Raw genomic sequence first — 15,222 nt, forward strand, 5'->3', positions numbered from 1 at the left:
ATTGTCAAAGACGCTGCTTAAAACCCGCAATTGCAGTCATAAGTTTCGATTTCTCCGTTTCCCAGCAAAGAGGGCCAGCCTGTAAGGAGCTGCGCAATGCTGCTACTATCACCACGTCCGCTGTATTTTGGTTTCGTTTTCCTACGCGACTGAACAGATCACAGCGTCATTCCCGCAGGCTATGTTTTTAGGCGAATGTTCTCGTTTCGATGCGCACTTTCCGCTTCTGAACGACCGTGGCGGCATCTGTCGTTGCGCTTTGAAACCATTCCTGCGCCTTCATTTCTACTTTTTTCAGTGCTCGCAGCACGTAGCGCGTCGAATAAAAGATCGTCGCAACCCGTTGCGGACCTGTGGTAGTACATGTCTCGCGCGCTTGGAAATTTTCCCCGCATTTCGGCGCAGCGAGCCTGTGCTGCTTTAGCAAGGTTCACGGGCCGCAGAACACTATCAGTTTATGCTCGCACCCTCCCTATCGAACACTTCGACTGCGTCAGAAAAGGCGCTGTTTCAGTGCGCCTAAATTTTCGTGTTCACGTACTTATTCTTCAGGGGATGTCACAGCCGGAAGGTGATTCTAGCTTTTACTGCGCGTGACTTGTCGGCATTACACAAAGGTTGATTTTCTTAGCCAGCATAGTAAGTGCAATAGAACGGCCGTCGGAGATTATCGAAAAAACCAGACCTAGGGAAACTTGGTCGAGATGACGGTCAAAGTGTAAAATGTTTGTGCTTGTGATTGAGTATGCGTTATCAGCGACCTTAAACAAACCGCAGGTGCCAAGTACAGATCTGCGCGCGCAGTTTCGTGAGGCGCATTTTTTTTTTTTTTTTGCTTTTCAATATCCGAGTAAGGCCACGTGGATGGATGGATGGATGGAAGGTAGGAGCGTCCCCTTTGAAACGGGGTGATGGCAGTAGCCACCATGCTCAGCTTTTTTTCCTCTTTATTTTCGTTTAACTGTGTTATTAAATTTCGCCATTTTCGTTCAATTCGTCTTCCTACACTTTTAACCTTACGCCACCTCTCTGCTTTTGAGCCACCAATCCTCCAATCGCTTTTTGCTAATTTCCACTGCAGATTTATTTACATGACTATTGTTATCTCTAAACCCTAGGGCCTCAGGAAGAGTGACTGTGCCTGCATCGACATCAGGATGGATACCATCACATTTTAGTGTGAGGTATTCTATCGTTTCTACAGCGCCCTCTCCCAGCGGCAAGTGCGCGCGTTGGAAAGGGCAAAGCCACCTAGAATTTGAAAAATTCTAGATGGCGCTGTAACAGGTCGCTTTCTTTCTCTGTGGCATCGGGCGGCATCGGCGCTCGAGGCCATCGGTCACGGAACTTCAAGCCGTGATAACTTGCGCACACATGGCGTCAGGTCTGCGAGAACCGCTATCAGGAACTCTGCGTGCAGTTTCTCAAGCACGTGCCTGCCGCAGTCCGTTGTCAAACATATGGTGACGTCAGTCGCGAGTTATTGGTAGAAATGTAAAACGTGCGGAGAGAGGGGTACCCTCGACCACGTAATAAGGGAATGCGCCGACTCCCCTGGAGTAGAAGAAAATATTCGTAGCAGAGCAAGCTGGGAAGCTCTGCTGCGAAGCGATGATCCCGCTCGGCGAAAAACAAGCTATCCGCCTGGCGGCTGAGGGCTCCGGCCCCGGCCCCCGTCCTCCAGGTGCCGGGGCCGGAGAGTAGTAATGGGTCTCCATTTCGGTGGAAATAGTTGTCATCCATCCATCCATTGGAAAAAATGTCACCATAGTTCTATTCCCACATATGCTTGTATAAAAGGCAATGTAAGTTTGGCGCATTCGACTGCATCGAATAGGCGAAACACGACAGAATTTGACACACTACAGGCCATCTTGGCGCGGACAGACTGCATGGTTTCGGAATTCAGAAAGTCGCGTTTGGCTTGGATCTATCCGACGTACCAGGCGTGAAGACGAGGAAACAAAGCAAGTGCATGCTGCTGTGCAGAAATATCATGATTATTACTTTTTCCTTTTGTCTCAGTCACATGCGTCAGCCCTCCTGGAGTGTATACAGTTTGCGCCATTGGGGCGCAACACGGGCCAGAAGAGCCCCTGCGGCGTCGTGGACTCGGCATCGATAACACCTTGGGCGACCAAGGTGAGAGCGCACAAGCTCAGTGCTGCGCCGCCGGTGGCGCCGCCTGTCGAGCTGCAGCCCTCCTTCGGCGGCGACGCCTCCGCGGAGACGACGGAGGGGTGACCAGGCGCGTACGGCACACGGGGCAGATGTTGTTCCACTGCAGCCACTGCGACACGCAGCTGTCGTGGAACACGTGACCGCAGGCCAGCTGCCTACGCGTGTACATTACTATTTGTGAGTATCGCCGAAGGTAGCATCCTCTACACGCGCCTCGGCTAAACAATTGCGGGAAACATTATATGCGACGGAACCGTACACAGCTCATCTTTAGAGTACGCGTAACGGGCTAAAACAACGGTTGCAGCTGGCATTCTTGCATTGCTTGCACGTGGCGTTAGGGGCACAATGTGGTTGACCACGCGGAGTTTCCATAGGGCACGTATCCCAGCAGTGGGCGATATGTGCGGTTGTGGTCCGCTAACATATGGCGCCCGCTGCGACGTCATTTATAGCCATCGCAGAAGAGGCGTTTACGTGATTTTTGTTTTTGTTTTCCTGACTGTGTCCGTTCCTGTGATCAGCGTCGGCGACTGTTAGCATAAATCAGCACCGCCTGAATCTTTTACCAGGAATAAAAAGGATCGATATCGTGCTTACGCAAACAGGTTGAATAGACGGGCTATGTACGATAAGATTGTGTGTCAAAGGACATTACGCTCCTGGAGGCCCGACGTGCTGTACCAAGCTCAGAACTGTGGCACCGCCCCGTAATGTTTACCGAGTTTTTGCGCTGCCAATGCAAATTCATAGTTTTCGTCGCGTTGCAGGTAACGGTGAGAGCGACTGTATAGCTGCAGAAAGAATGTAAGTTATTCAGGTTTTTAGTGCCGCGAAAAATATTTGGGAAGTGTTCGAGCTAGGCATACGGGCAATATGAGTTCTGCCGACTGAGGGTTTCGGCTGTTTAGTACCGTTACAGCGCAACTGCTAACCTATTTTCGGACAACCCAGACATGTATACTTCATTTGATAGGCCCCCAAAGGTCCAGACCGGGTAAAGTCAGATCGATTATAGTCTCCACAGACCTAGCATGACAACAAAAATAATCATACAATTAAAAAATAAACATCTCTACTGCTTGAACACTGCACAGCAATAAAACTCGCGGCAACGCGGCTAAACGCATACGTATGAATGTTGCAGAAAAACGCGTTGGCGAGTGAGGAAGTTACTAGCAACTCCGAACAATTTGCTAGTGTTACGGTCGGATACAAGTGTAGTGAAGCTCCGCCCACATTCGGGACAGCCAAACAGAATCTCTCCGTAACAAAAAGTACACCGTTGTTGAGCTTTTCTCGCTACCTACGTAAATAAGAAACTATCACGAGACGAAATTATAATGTCAAGAATTTCGATGCCTGTCTGATACAGTCAAACATTAAAATGCTCATTTTGTTCATCGTTTTGATTAGTCAGCGGAGTAATACAAGACTCCGCTGACCATCGCCCACTGTTACCAACTTCTGTTTTCTTTAAAAAAAAAGTTGTATCCTATACTATCGTAAGCATTCTGGCGATGATAATGATCAAAACAAAACGAAGAAAACTCTCGTTCACAGTAAGGAACTCATATTTCGCGCCACAAGGGGAAAAAAAAGGGGGGGGGGGGGGGGGGGGGGGAAGCGCACTGACTGGCTTCAGAAAAAGGCCAATAAAAAGGCCGATGTTCACGCCTTTCGAGGGGTGTTTGGAGGTTTGAAAAGGGCTGACGCAATGCCCGCACTTTGTTGGGCAACGTGTTGCGGAAGAGCTTGCTGCCGCCGGCGGTGACTGCTCGGGAAGCATATCAGGGGATGGGGGAGGCAGGGGCTAATTCAACCGCGCGTATTCTAGCGGCAACCTGCCCACCTGCGATGTCTTGCGCCAACAGCGAACTGGTCACAACTCCAAGTTCCCACCCCGCCAGAACATATTCTCAGGTCTCGGGGCCCATAGATAGCAGCCGGCAAGGAATGTAGTGTTCACAAACAACGCTGAGTGGCAGCACAAACCAAAGTGTTTTCTTGGCGCATAAATTAAAATAGATTAATTTTTGGGGAAAGGAAATTGCGCAGCATCTGTGTTGCGTCTCGGGGACACCTGAACCGCGCAGTAAGGGAAGGGATAAAGGAGGGACTGAGAGAAGAAAGGAAGAAAAAGGTGCCGTAGTGGAGGACTCCGGAACAATTTCGACCACCTGGGGACCTTTAACGTCCACTGACATCGCACAACACACGGGCGCCTTTGCGTTTCGCCTCCGTCGAAACGCGGCCGCCGCGGTCGGGTGCCAACCCGGGTACTCTGGATCGGTAGCCGAGCACCGTAACCACTGAGCCACCGCGGCCGGTATTTCGCGCAGTCATTTTTCGACGTGCACAAGAAAAATGATGAAAAGAACGGCTGCGCTGTTTGGGACGCGTGGCGTACAGAAGGAGGTAGCCTTCGCGAAGTGGGACATACAACTCAGGACTAAGTTCAGACCTTGCGGGAAGATGTGAGCAAGAAAAAAAAAAGCATCGTGCTTGTATAGCTAGCCATTTTTAAAATGACTGAGATCACGCATATGCAGTTACACGCATCATTTCGGCTGACCGACGGAAGATGCTCAAACAAGGTTGGCTTTGAACACGACGTACTTCCTATAGTACACGGCAGAGAGTACTTTCACCGAAAACAGGAAATGAGCGAAGAAATGAGCGAAGATCGCCGCGTGGAACTCGCCAGCGTCCGCTAAAGAATCTTTCTCTCAAGTTGTTTCGATTTCACCCGCCAAACGATGGCCATGACGTTACAGTCGACCAACGATGAGTCGAAAGTTGAATGGAGGTTGCGTTAACCTACAGGCGGAATTAGCCATGCGACTATTCTGCTGGCAACTGCTCCACCGTGGCGACATTTATAGCAGGATACAAATTTAAAACAGCAGTTTTTAATAAAGAGCCATGGTCCACGGCGTGCCTATTCCTCCGCTGACCAATCGCAACAAATAACGAAATCACCGTTTTAATGTTTGACTACAGTGAACCCGGATAACATCGAACTCGGGGAATGGAAATAGTTAGATATATCGACAATTTGATATATAAAAAATGGCTATAGATAAGCCTATCTGTAATCTAAAAGCGGCAATGCGCTGCACCTACGCCATTGGCGCGTTTGTTGCAGCGGCGTGCCACCCGCCGGCGTACTGCAGCACCGTGCTTCACATCGAAGCCGCTGAGGAAGTGCTTTGGGACTAGTCACTGCTCAATACAAGATGTGTAATCATGCTACGAGTTCACTGTAAATATAATTATCGCCCATTAAAATTCAGGTACACTTGGACCCCTCAACGCCTTCTCAGCGAAGCACGCCACGCGAGGGCTGCCGCTAGGGTAGCAGGCTTCACCGCGCGACAGCGATGTGCCGTGGAAAAGGAGTACAAGAGAACGAAGGCCACTCTCAAGCACGGCCTACGTTCACGTCGTCACGCGGTTTCACAGCGGTTGTGCTGCCAGTAGGTCCCGAAGGCAGCGCAGCTGACCCGTAACCACTCCACTATCGGCTGCGGCAATAGCATAATGCTCTCGTGCCGTGACCACCAAAGCTGATCCGTTCGCGCCGCCGCGGTTTCGAAACCCAGTCGCGGCAATATTGACTTTATTTCTGCATGGGCTGCTGCTATGCTAGGTTTTGCCAATGTCACCTTCAACGTGCCAATGGCATTGAAACTCCATTGGACGTCCTCTGGACGTTCAGGATGTCTGCAGGGCGTCTGAAGGACGTTGAAGGAAGGTTCAGTTCACACAAACTCGGTGAGTCGGTTAGACCTCGTGGAGTAGTGCTTCCGCACTCTGAAAATGTATCTCTATGGCAGCTACGTAATGTGCGCAGATAAGCGAGTAAAAATAGTCGTTCATTTTTTCTGTTTCTTAATCTTCATTGCCTCGGAGAGAACACATTTCTCAATGTTATCGATGGACTGCGAACGGCTGAAACGCGGCCTTCAATCGACGCGCAAATAGCGAAGAACCATGCTGGGTGCACGGAGCACGTCGAAGCACGTGGACACAGGGTTTCTCATGTTCTCGTCACAGTTCGCATCAGCGGTGTCCTGGCTATCCAAGACATCGGCAATGATGTCTTCGTCCGCAAGCTCTACCGCGGCATCAACGTCGTCGTCCGCGGAGACAAAGTCGCCTTCGGCTGCCCATCACAAATAGCCCCACGAAATTCGGACAACCGGTTCCACAAATCGTCAACTCCCACGACGGCTTCGTTAAGCTCACCCGACAAAGAATTCGCTCCGCCTTCTCCGGGAAAGCAGAAACCGGAATGTCGAAAGCGTTTGTATAGTTTCGTTTTTGACATGATTCTAATATCCACTCGGCATAGACAGTGCGCCTAAGAGGTCTATTTTTAGGCCTCTTCCAGTCCTTGAGTTCTGCAGAAGCCGTTAAATCGGACGTTTAATTCTTACAACCAACCTTCACCGCGCATTATATACCCGGGTCAAAGGGCAGAAGCACCGACGTCGCTTTCAGCGGCAGGAAGCGAAGTACAATGTTGCTGAAACTAGCACTGCAGAGGTGAGCACGGTCGTTGTCTACGATGAGGCAGACGATACGATGTAGTCCTAGCAGGTCGTGGTTCCTATACTCCGTTTCATACATCATGTGCAACGCTGTCAAATCTAGCGCTCTTGTTTGCGCTGCCTGCAACCGCGACCAGTAAGTAGTGCCCTCCTTGCGGTGAGCGAAACATACTAAAGGCTTTGCCTGCAGACTTACTACATGACACATTTGTCACGAGCTTGAATAAATGCACTGTTACTGCAGACGACAAGCCGTTGCTTTCTCGTGCCTTAACCACTTGGCGACAGAACAAGAGTGGAGTAACACGCCTCCCTTTATTTTTCCGTACGGACTACTTCCGTACCTTTCACAGCGTTGCACCTGATGTACGAAACGGAGTATAGACTTCAGCCACTTGGCAATAAGTTCGCAGGTCATCCACGCTCTTCGATTGGACCTGTGGGTCACTGGAACCGAAAGCGCTTTCATGGCGCTGAGCGTGCTTCTCAGAATCTTGTGTGCTGCGGCGGCGACTTCGGATTTCTTCACATCGCCCAACTCCCTTGATAATTTAGTTTCATGGGAAAGGAAAGGTTCTGCCTTTTCGCGGCTGTCATCGCGCGCACACAGAGACACCGAAAGCCATGCGAAATTGCCGATGGCAGCATGACTAACAGTACGTGCGACCTAGCTGCCTCAATACTCCGGCACAACCGGCGCAACTCGCTAAAAACGCATGCTCCCGCCGCGTATACGTCATGGAAATACGCGTCACCATTGGTCTGCGAGCGCTCATAGCATCAACACCACCCGCAGGATCATGCGAAAAAGCTAACCTCCGCAAGTGTGCTGAGGAAAAGCCAGCTTTCTGAGTCGACCGGAGTTGTCCGAAGTTCGATCGAACCTACAGGAAAGCTAACCCCCAAACATGTATTGAGGGAAAGCCAGCTTCTTTAGTAACCCGGTGTTGCCCGAAGTTTGATCTATCGGATGTGACGGCTAATTTTTGTACGATGTATTCCTATACATTCATGTTGCATCTTTGCGATGCTCAGAAATTATTCGATATAAAGGATAAATCGATCTAACTGAGTTCGACTGTATATCAAACAAATTAGAGACATCATAATAACTGCTTGTAATTTCGTCTTGTGATTACCATCTTGTTCAGGTAACATGAAAACTGGATGGGACACTTCAGCTTCGCCTTAAGGGTATGAGGCGATAGAGTTAATAAGTTAATGCCCATACACGCGGAATCGGCCATCCTACTTCACAGTCATAGATCCATGGGAGTCCTCATACCACTCATGGCGCCGTGGTGCAGCGGTTAAGCAATGCGCCACTGCCCTGAGATGGTAGCTATAGATGATGCTACCGGTGGGGCTTGTGAGGCCCAACTAGCTTGCCCTTTCCGAACAACCTCTCGCGACGAATCATTAATTTAACTGACACCTTTCCCACTGGGCAGTTTGCTCACAATCCCCTGGACAGGTTGTGACGACTTAGCAGTCACGTGACCCAACCCGCCACCTATAGGTTGCTTCTCTGCAAACTTTTGGATTTTTCGCTCACGTCGAAGGCTTTTCTGCGACACGGGGTTCTTAACGCTATCGTGTTGAAAGTTTTTAACAACGCACTGCTTTTTTGTCACGGAGGGATTATGCGTGGCTTTCATGAACGTGCGCGGAGCTGTTGTTCTCCAGTCATGTGAGGTTTATCTCAAGGCATATTGACCGTTGACCTCAAGGCATGTGAGGTCACGTGAGGCATACAAAAACTATGATAAAATCGCTTTTTTGACATTTAAATCCCAACCAACTTGGACGATCGAGTCTGACTCGTCATAAGCCAACTATCATTTCTGATCATAAGACTAATACAGGGGCCAGTTGGTTGGTCATGATGGAATGTACGTGATATTTAGGAGACGAGAGATGTAGATAAAACAACGCACACCATAAGAGTAAGTCTCATTTCTCACTCATTTACGGTTCATGACGAGTCCAGCTTGTCGTGTTTTTTCTGGCACTCGACTAAAGCATTTTTTTCTGTTTCCCAACAGATGGCAGCACGGCTAATAAAAAACCATTTATTGAAAAAAGGAATCTGTCCGGTAAAGGGTTAAATTCACTCCTTATCTTACACCAGCCTTAAACTTCTTAAAGAGCTGTAATGACAACAAATAAAGAAACCGCTAATACATTCCTACTTCTGCATGCCTCTCAGTTGACCTCAATGTTTTCTGCTGAAATCGAAATAACCTAAGGAAAAATTTGAATTCCAAGTTATTTACCGAGCTTAAGTGGATTCCTCAAGGCGACCCAAATTTTATGACGTCTTGCGCATCATTCCGAAGAAATAACGCAACAAAAATTTGGATGCCTTTGGTAACGTCAAGGAAGACTTAACAGCGCAGCTGTTAATGGGCTAGTCGTTTCTGGGTTGAGCGACGTTAGGCGGTGATGTTTTAACCGGAAGACCATGAGGAAAGCGGGGGAGAAGAGTGCAGGAGAGTGAGGAGGAGGGTAAAGGCGAGAGAGGAAGCGGCTCCGATCAAAGCACCTCTATTTTTCAAAAGTTTGATCCAGCTGCCGCGTTAACTCTGGACCCTTGGAGCGGAGCGCGAAGGCGAAAATGTCACGCGTCGCTAACCAGCCTGTCGCGCACTAAGCCTATCCGGCCTATCGCGCTCCTCTTTGGAACTCCCGAGAGGGCGCTCGCGTAGTTGTCGCAGCCTTTAAAAAAAATAAAAATAGCGAAGCCTTAGCTCCGATTGGACAGCAAAAACTTATGATATCCAGATTTGACACACACAAAGGATTTCTGCGACAGTGCTTACAACATATTACTATACCCTGCCATCTTTGCGCATCGACGGCGTGACGACGCCGGACTACAGGACTTCTAGAAAGCACGACGACCAACCCTGACTTTGCGCTTTGGTGTTCGGCAATTAAGGCTTATTGATGGCAGGTCTTTCGATATGTAAAACGAGCAATGAGAAAACGAATGGCCAGTGCTGCACAAGCACGTCGACAAGAATATCGAGGGGCCCAGCCGCGTGACGTACACAACTGCACGCGGGACGCTTGAATTTCTAGTCGCCTTTCTTTTACAGCGCACAAGTTTGTGGTCCATCCTGATTGACGACCGTCGTCGAAGCCTCAAAGAGAATGACGAGGAAAGCGAAGGAGGAGGTAACAGATGAAGAGGAGGAATGATGAAGCGCAAGGGAGCGTGGCTCCGACTGAGCAGATGCGGGGAGTTCGCGAGACTGCAGGGAATTCGCGTAGTTCGCGGGTTTTCACCTGAGTAGTTATGTGTATGTGCGACAAATTTAAATCTGCGGCCAAAGACAAAACACCACAAGTGTCAACGAAATATCCCTACTCGGCTCTGTAGTTCATTCCTATTACTGAGAATCGCAATCGTTGTCAATTTCTTTTTGTTGCACGGAGAGGAAAATGAAGGATTACGCACCTCTGGTAACTTCTGTGTCGCAACTACTAGTGCACAAGGACGGAAAAAACTAAGCCAGCAAAATGAAAGAAGCCCGCGTACGTCGACACCATATCACCACTGAGGCGAGTTTGAATCAGAGTAGCAGGAGAAATTGTGACAACTTTGACGGCAATGAAAGCTTCATTTGACACTGAACACAGAGTGACTATAAGGGCCATGTATAGGATTATACTAAGTTAGAACAAAAACCCATTGCAGTTGCCCAGATCACCGCCGCGACAAGTGGCACACAGTAGTGTTATCAAGATATGATAACACTACTGTTTCTAATATGCTTCCGCCTATAGAACACAGTTGTTCAGAACGAAGCTGCATTGTGGCAAGCGTACGTGATGATTGGCTCGGGGACAAGGAACACAATGTACAGGACTGGACCTAGCCTGCCCGTATGTAACTACGCAAGCACTATCCGAGGGTGTTACCTGATGTTGCTTGTGTGGCGCGATAATACGTTATACGCATCGTTACAAAGCTCAGTTACACACTTATTCCGAGTGATCGTTAACGGTATACAACGAGGCGTCTATACTTGAGCGTGTCAGTCTGGCGGTAGGACATCAGGCAGATGCTGCACTTCTCCTTGGGCGTTCCGGAGCTCTCTTCTTCGTCGTCTTCATCTTCGAGAGCCTGCGGCACACACATATAGACGACGCAGCATTACGTGCACAGCGTGTACGCGTTATATTCGAAAGTCCTTGAGCGTTCAAATAGAAGATTCTTGCAATGCGAATTGATTTCGCGGCTTGAGCTTTACAAAGGGGAATTAAAAATGAATTCGCATTCGTTCGCGACGACGCCTAGATGGCGGCAAGAACAAGCCAATGTTATCCAAGGTCGCCATCTCAGCTCTCTGAACGACGAATTTACGAGAGCTGCCGAGTGCCCGTTCCTGTGTTTCGCGTCGTAGCCAGTCGTAGTCGTCGGCGCAACCGGTGGGTGCGCTCCCATGGGGACCACTCGGGGCATGGCTACCGTGCAATGATATGACGTGAGCGGAGAAAAGCTTAAGCGGTGCGTGATTACCACAGGAACCATTCGGCTACCGTGGAAGGAGGAGGGTATCGGGAGAGCGGAGGACTGAAGGATGGTTACTGTAGAGGGAGGGGTGCTTGGCGTGAGCATGACAAGTCGGTGGTTGCCACAGAAACCACCCGGAGGGCAGTTACTCTAGATGGAAGAGAGCCATGGAAAGAGGCTTTATGGTCACAGCGTACAGGAAGACGCAACCGGAGGGTGGTTACCCCGCGAACCGCCCGTCAGGTGGTTACCGAGAAAGGACGACGGTGTGGCGAGAGCGAAGGAATCTCCAACCGGTGGATGGTTACCCTGGCAGGGGGAGGGTATGGCGAGAGTGTAAGAAGGCGCAACCGGTCGGCGGTTGCCACGGAAACTACCTGGAGGGCAGTTAACCTGGAATGAGAAGGAGGGTTATCGAGCAAGGGGGAGGGAGTATATGGCGAGAGCGGATGAATGTAGCACGGTCCATGTGCGGCAGCTGCTGCGAAACGCGCCGCCCGAGGAGAGGACCTTCGGCGGCGCTGAACTTCCAGAGCGGCTAGAGCAGCGGATCGGAGAGGAGACCTCGACGAAAAACGACTATGTGCGGAAAACTTATGATTTGATTTATGGCGGTTTAACGTCCCAAAGCGTCTCGGGCTATGAGGGACGCCGTAGTGAAGGGCTCCGGACATTTCATCCACCTGGGGCTCTTGTACACTGACATTGCACAGTACACGGGCCTCTAGAATTTCGCCTCCATCGAAACTCGACCACCGCGGCCGGGATCGAACCCGCGTCTTTCGGGCCAGCAGTCGATCACCATAACCACTGAGCCACCACGGCGGGTGTGGAAAACTTAAAAGAGCGCCCTAAGACTATACAGATGTGAGATCGCTCTCAGATCCTCTACCACAACATATCTTAAAGTATCCATATGTTATCGATATCGTAAAGTACCTTAACATCTGTCGCTGAATATCGCGTTAACCAGAAGTAAACGCCCTGTCAATTTTATTTATCTATTTATATACTACAGCCCCTATCATGAATAGGCAAACAGATCATCAATAAACTTATGCAAAAAAACAAAACAAGAAAACAGAATTGACATGAAATACGGCAGAGCACCGGAAATGAACACAATGTATCAAAGTTGCAGTAACATGAAAGAAATGGTAATGATGATGGATTTTTATGGCGCAAGGGCATCTGTGACCAAAGAGCGCCATGACACAAGGTATTTTTCTTCAACTCAAGGTGGGGTCAGAGACCCATTTCCAAAGCATTGCACCCTAATTAAGCCGACAACCAGACCAGGGGAAAGCTTGCACCTATTCTATCATCGGTGGGTACCCGGCGGCACTGGGGATCAAACCTCGTACCTCCCGCATGCGAGGCGGACGCTCAACCACTCGGCCACCGCTGCGGTCAACATGAAAGAAATGGAAGCAATACACTGTAAACGCAACAAACTACATAAAATAATGTGGCATTAATTTCTATTATTTAAGTTCCATTGTTGATATGTGCGCGGTAAAAAAATATTCAAAACTGTCACTACTGGCGAAGTATGGCCTCATGTTAAGGCGCGCTGCGCTCTGGGGAACGGTGCGATTCGAGGACTGCCCGGTTGGCGCCCGACGATTCCAGAGACACTGGCTTCAATTACCCGCCCAATTACTGCCCTTGGCATCCCAGCATCAGCAGTGCCATTGCGCATTTGCATTTATTCGCCGCACACTGTGATCTTCTGCAAGTCGTAACTTTTTTTTTACTTCACGATGCGTGGCGGGGGTTCCTATCCCTCATTAGAATGGACTCGCATGACCGGCCGATCAATCGACAGCTGATTTGATCCGCGGGCAGATTGCCGCGTGACCCCTTCGAGACTATTACTGCGCCGGCAGGACTAAAAGCAACGATGCGGTCTGTCGTGCGATTCTGATGCAGGCCTGTCGTTGTCGCTTTCATTCATCCTGAGGCTTTCCTACCTCTCTTAAGTCGTCACTGACACAGCCTGCCGGAAGCTATATAGAAGCATATCTATTACTTCACTACTCGATCGAATATTCGAAATTATCGAATATTTGTACACCTATACGAAGTGTAAAGCGGTTTACGAATCACGTACACCGAACGTTGGACACCTACAACGTGAATGCTAACGGTTGCGCCTTTAACCGCTAAATAATTCTATAGTGTGGCGACTCGCTTCCGGAGAAAAATAAAATAAAAATGATTTGGTGTACATAAAGGAACTAAAATAGAACACAAAGTTCAGCTAGTTAGTACGGCATTCCTAGAGGGAACGGTGCAGGTACAAAGGACGAAGGGAGTATATATGGAGCTTCCGGAGAAAAATAAAATAAAAATGATTTGGTGTACATAAAGGAACTAAAATAGAACACAAAGTTCAGCTAGTTAGTACGGCATTCCTAGAGGGAACGGTGCAGGTACAAAGGACGAAGGGAGTATATATGGAGCTTCCGGAGAAAAATAAAATAAAAATGATTTGGTGTACATAAAGGAACTAAAATAGAACACAAAGTTCAGCTAGTTAGTACGGCATTCCTAGAGGGAACGGTGCAGGTACAAAGGACGAAGGGAGTATATATGGAGCTTCCGGAGAAAAATAAAATAAAAATGATTTGGTGTACATAAAGGAACTAAAATAGAACACAAAGTTCAGCTAGTTAGTACGGCATTCCTAGAGGGAACGGTGCAGGTACAAAGGACGAAGGGAGTATATATGGAGCTTCCGGAGAAAAATAAAATAAAAATGATTTGGTGTACATAAAGGAACTAAAATAGAACACAAAGTTCAGCTAGTTAGTACGGCATTCCTAGAGGGAACGGTGCAGGTACAAAGGACGAAGGGAGTATATATGGAGCTTCCGGAGAAAAATAAAATAAAAATGATTTGGTGTACATAAAGGAACTAAAATAGAACACAAAGTTCAGCTAGTTAGTACGGCATTCCTAGAGGGAACGGTGCAGGTACAAAGGACGAAGGGAGTATATATGGAGCTTCCGGAGAAAAATAAAATAAAAATGATTTGGTGTACATAAAGGAACTAAAATAGAACACAAAGTTCAGCTAGTTAGTACGGCATTCCTAGAGGGAACGGTGCAGGTACAAAGGACGAAGGGAGTATATATGGAGCTTCCGGAGAAAAATAAAATAAAAATGATTTGGTGTACATAAAGGAACTAAAATAGAACACGAAGTTCAGCTAGTTAGTACGGCATTCCTAGAGGGAACGGTGCAGGTACAAAGGACGAAGGGAGTATATATGGAGCCAGCGCCTGTCTTATTGTCTACTGCACTCGTCCTTTTGTGTCTGCGCTGTTCTCTTTAGAAACAACCCCCCCCCCCCCCCCCCTTTGCACGGCTTGGGATCGGGGGAACTAAGAAGACAAAGTAGCGAGTAGAAAGTGTGCTAGCCTCCAGCACGGTGAGGCTGGCGTCCGGGTCGGGTCCCTGGCGTAAGCGCCTCGGCGGCCGGTTGTTGCTTAACGAGCTCCGGTTGACGAACCGCGCCGCGGCCACCAGCAACGAGCCGTCCTCCTGGTCCGAGAAAGACGTCGACGTGGTGCTCGTAGAGTCGAAGTAGTCCGACGTCGAGCTGGACGTGGTCTCGGAGGACGTGTCGCTGCTCGTGCTCATGGCGGAACCCGTCGGAACGGCCCCTCTCTCACGACCGCTCAGCGACTGGCTGCGATGGAACCAAAGGGGCATCGAGAGCCATTGCTAGCTTAAGCCGACTCTGAATTCTCGATACAGTAAGCGTTCCGCTAACAGGACATTCCTGGGCAACCGAGTTTACTGTCGGATCATGCGTATTCACTGGCGAGGCGCCGAGGTCGTCCGACCGTTTTGGTCGAAAAGCAACAGTCGCAACAATCGAAAATGGTAGCTTTTGCTAACGTCGCGGACCAGTCGCTCGCTGCTCTTTTTTCTAGCCCTGTGCCTTCAGTCGC

The 15,222-nt window shown here is 49.1% G+C and overlaps 1 protein-coding gene across 2 annotated transcripts; it reads right to left on the bottom strand.

Moving 5' to 3' along the window:
- Positions 1 to 1,978: 1,978 nt before the first annotated feature.
- On the bottom strand, positions 1,979 to 14,954 carry LOC144136425 (uncharacterized). Of its 2 annotated transcripts, none has more exons than XM_077668728.1 (3): positions 14,687 to 14,954; positions 10,772 to 10,869; positions 1,979 to 2,290 (listed from the first exon to the last, which is right to left on the bottom strand). In XM_077668728.1, exons 1-3 carry the CDS (start codon positions 14,906 to 14,908, stop codon positions 2,035 to 2,037), a joined length of 576 nt encoding a protein of 191 aa, XP_077524854.1. In that variant the 5' UTR covers positions 14,909 to 14,954; the 3' UTR covers positions 1,979 to 2,034. The 2 variants fall into 2 exon arrangements, with proteins under 2 accessions (XP_077524854.1, XP_077524855.1); XM_077668729.1 differs by having other exon boundaries at positions 1,979 to 2,336.
- Between the last annotated feature and the right edge of the window lie 268 nt (positions 14,955 to 15,222).

This window comes from Amblyomma americanum, chromosome 6 (assembly GCF_052857255.1).
Source record: "Amblyomma americanum isolate KBUSLIRL-KWMA chromosome 6, ASM5285725v1, whole genome shotgun sequence".
Taxonomy (NCBI): domain Eukaryota; kingdom Metazoa; phylum Arthropoda; class Arachnida; order Ixodida; family Ixodidae; genus Amblyomma; species Amblyomma americanum.

Coding starts and splice junctions, on each gene's coding strand:
- LOC144136425 (XM_077668728.1), bottom strand. CDS start 14,908: ATGAGCACGAGCAGCGACACGTCCTCCGAGACCACGTCCAGCTCGACG. Junction 10,870..14,686: donor CCAGCCTCACCGTGCTGGAG/GCTAGCACACTT, acceptor TGTGTGCCGCAG/GCTCTCGAAGATGAAGACGA. Junction 2,291..10,771: donor CGCCAGACTGACACGCTCAA/GTATAGACGCCT, acceptor TGCGTGTCGCAG/TGGCTGCAGTGGAACAACAT.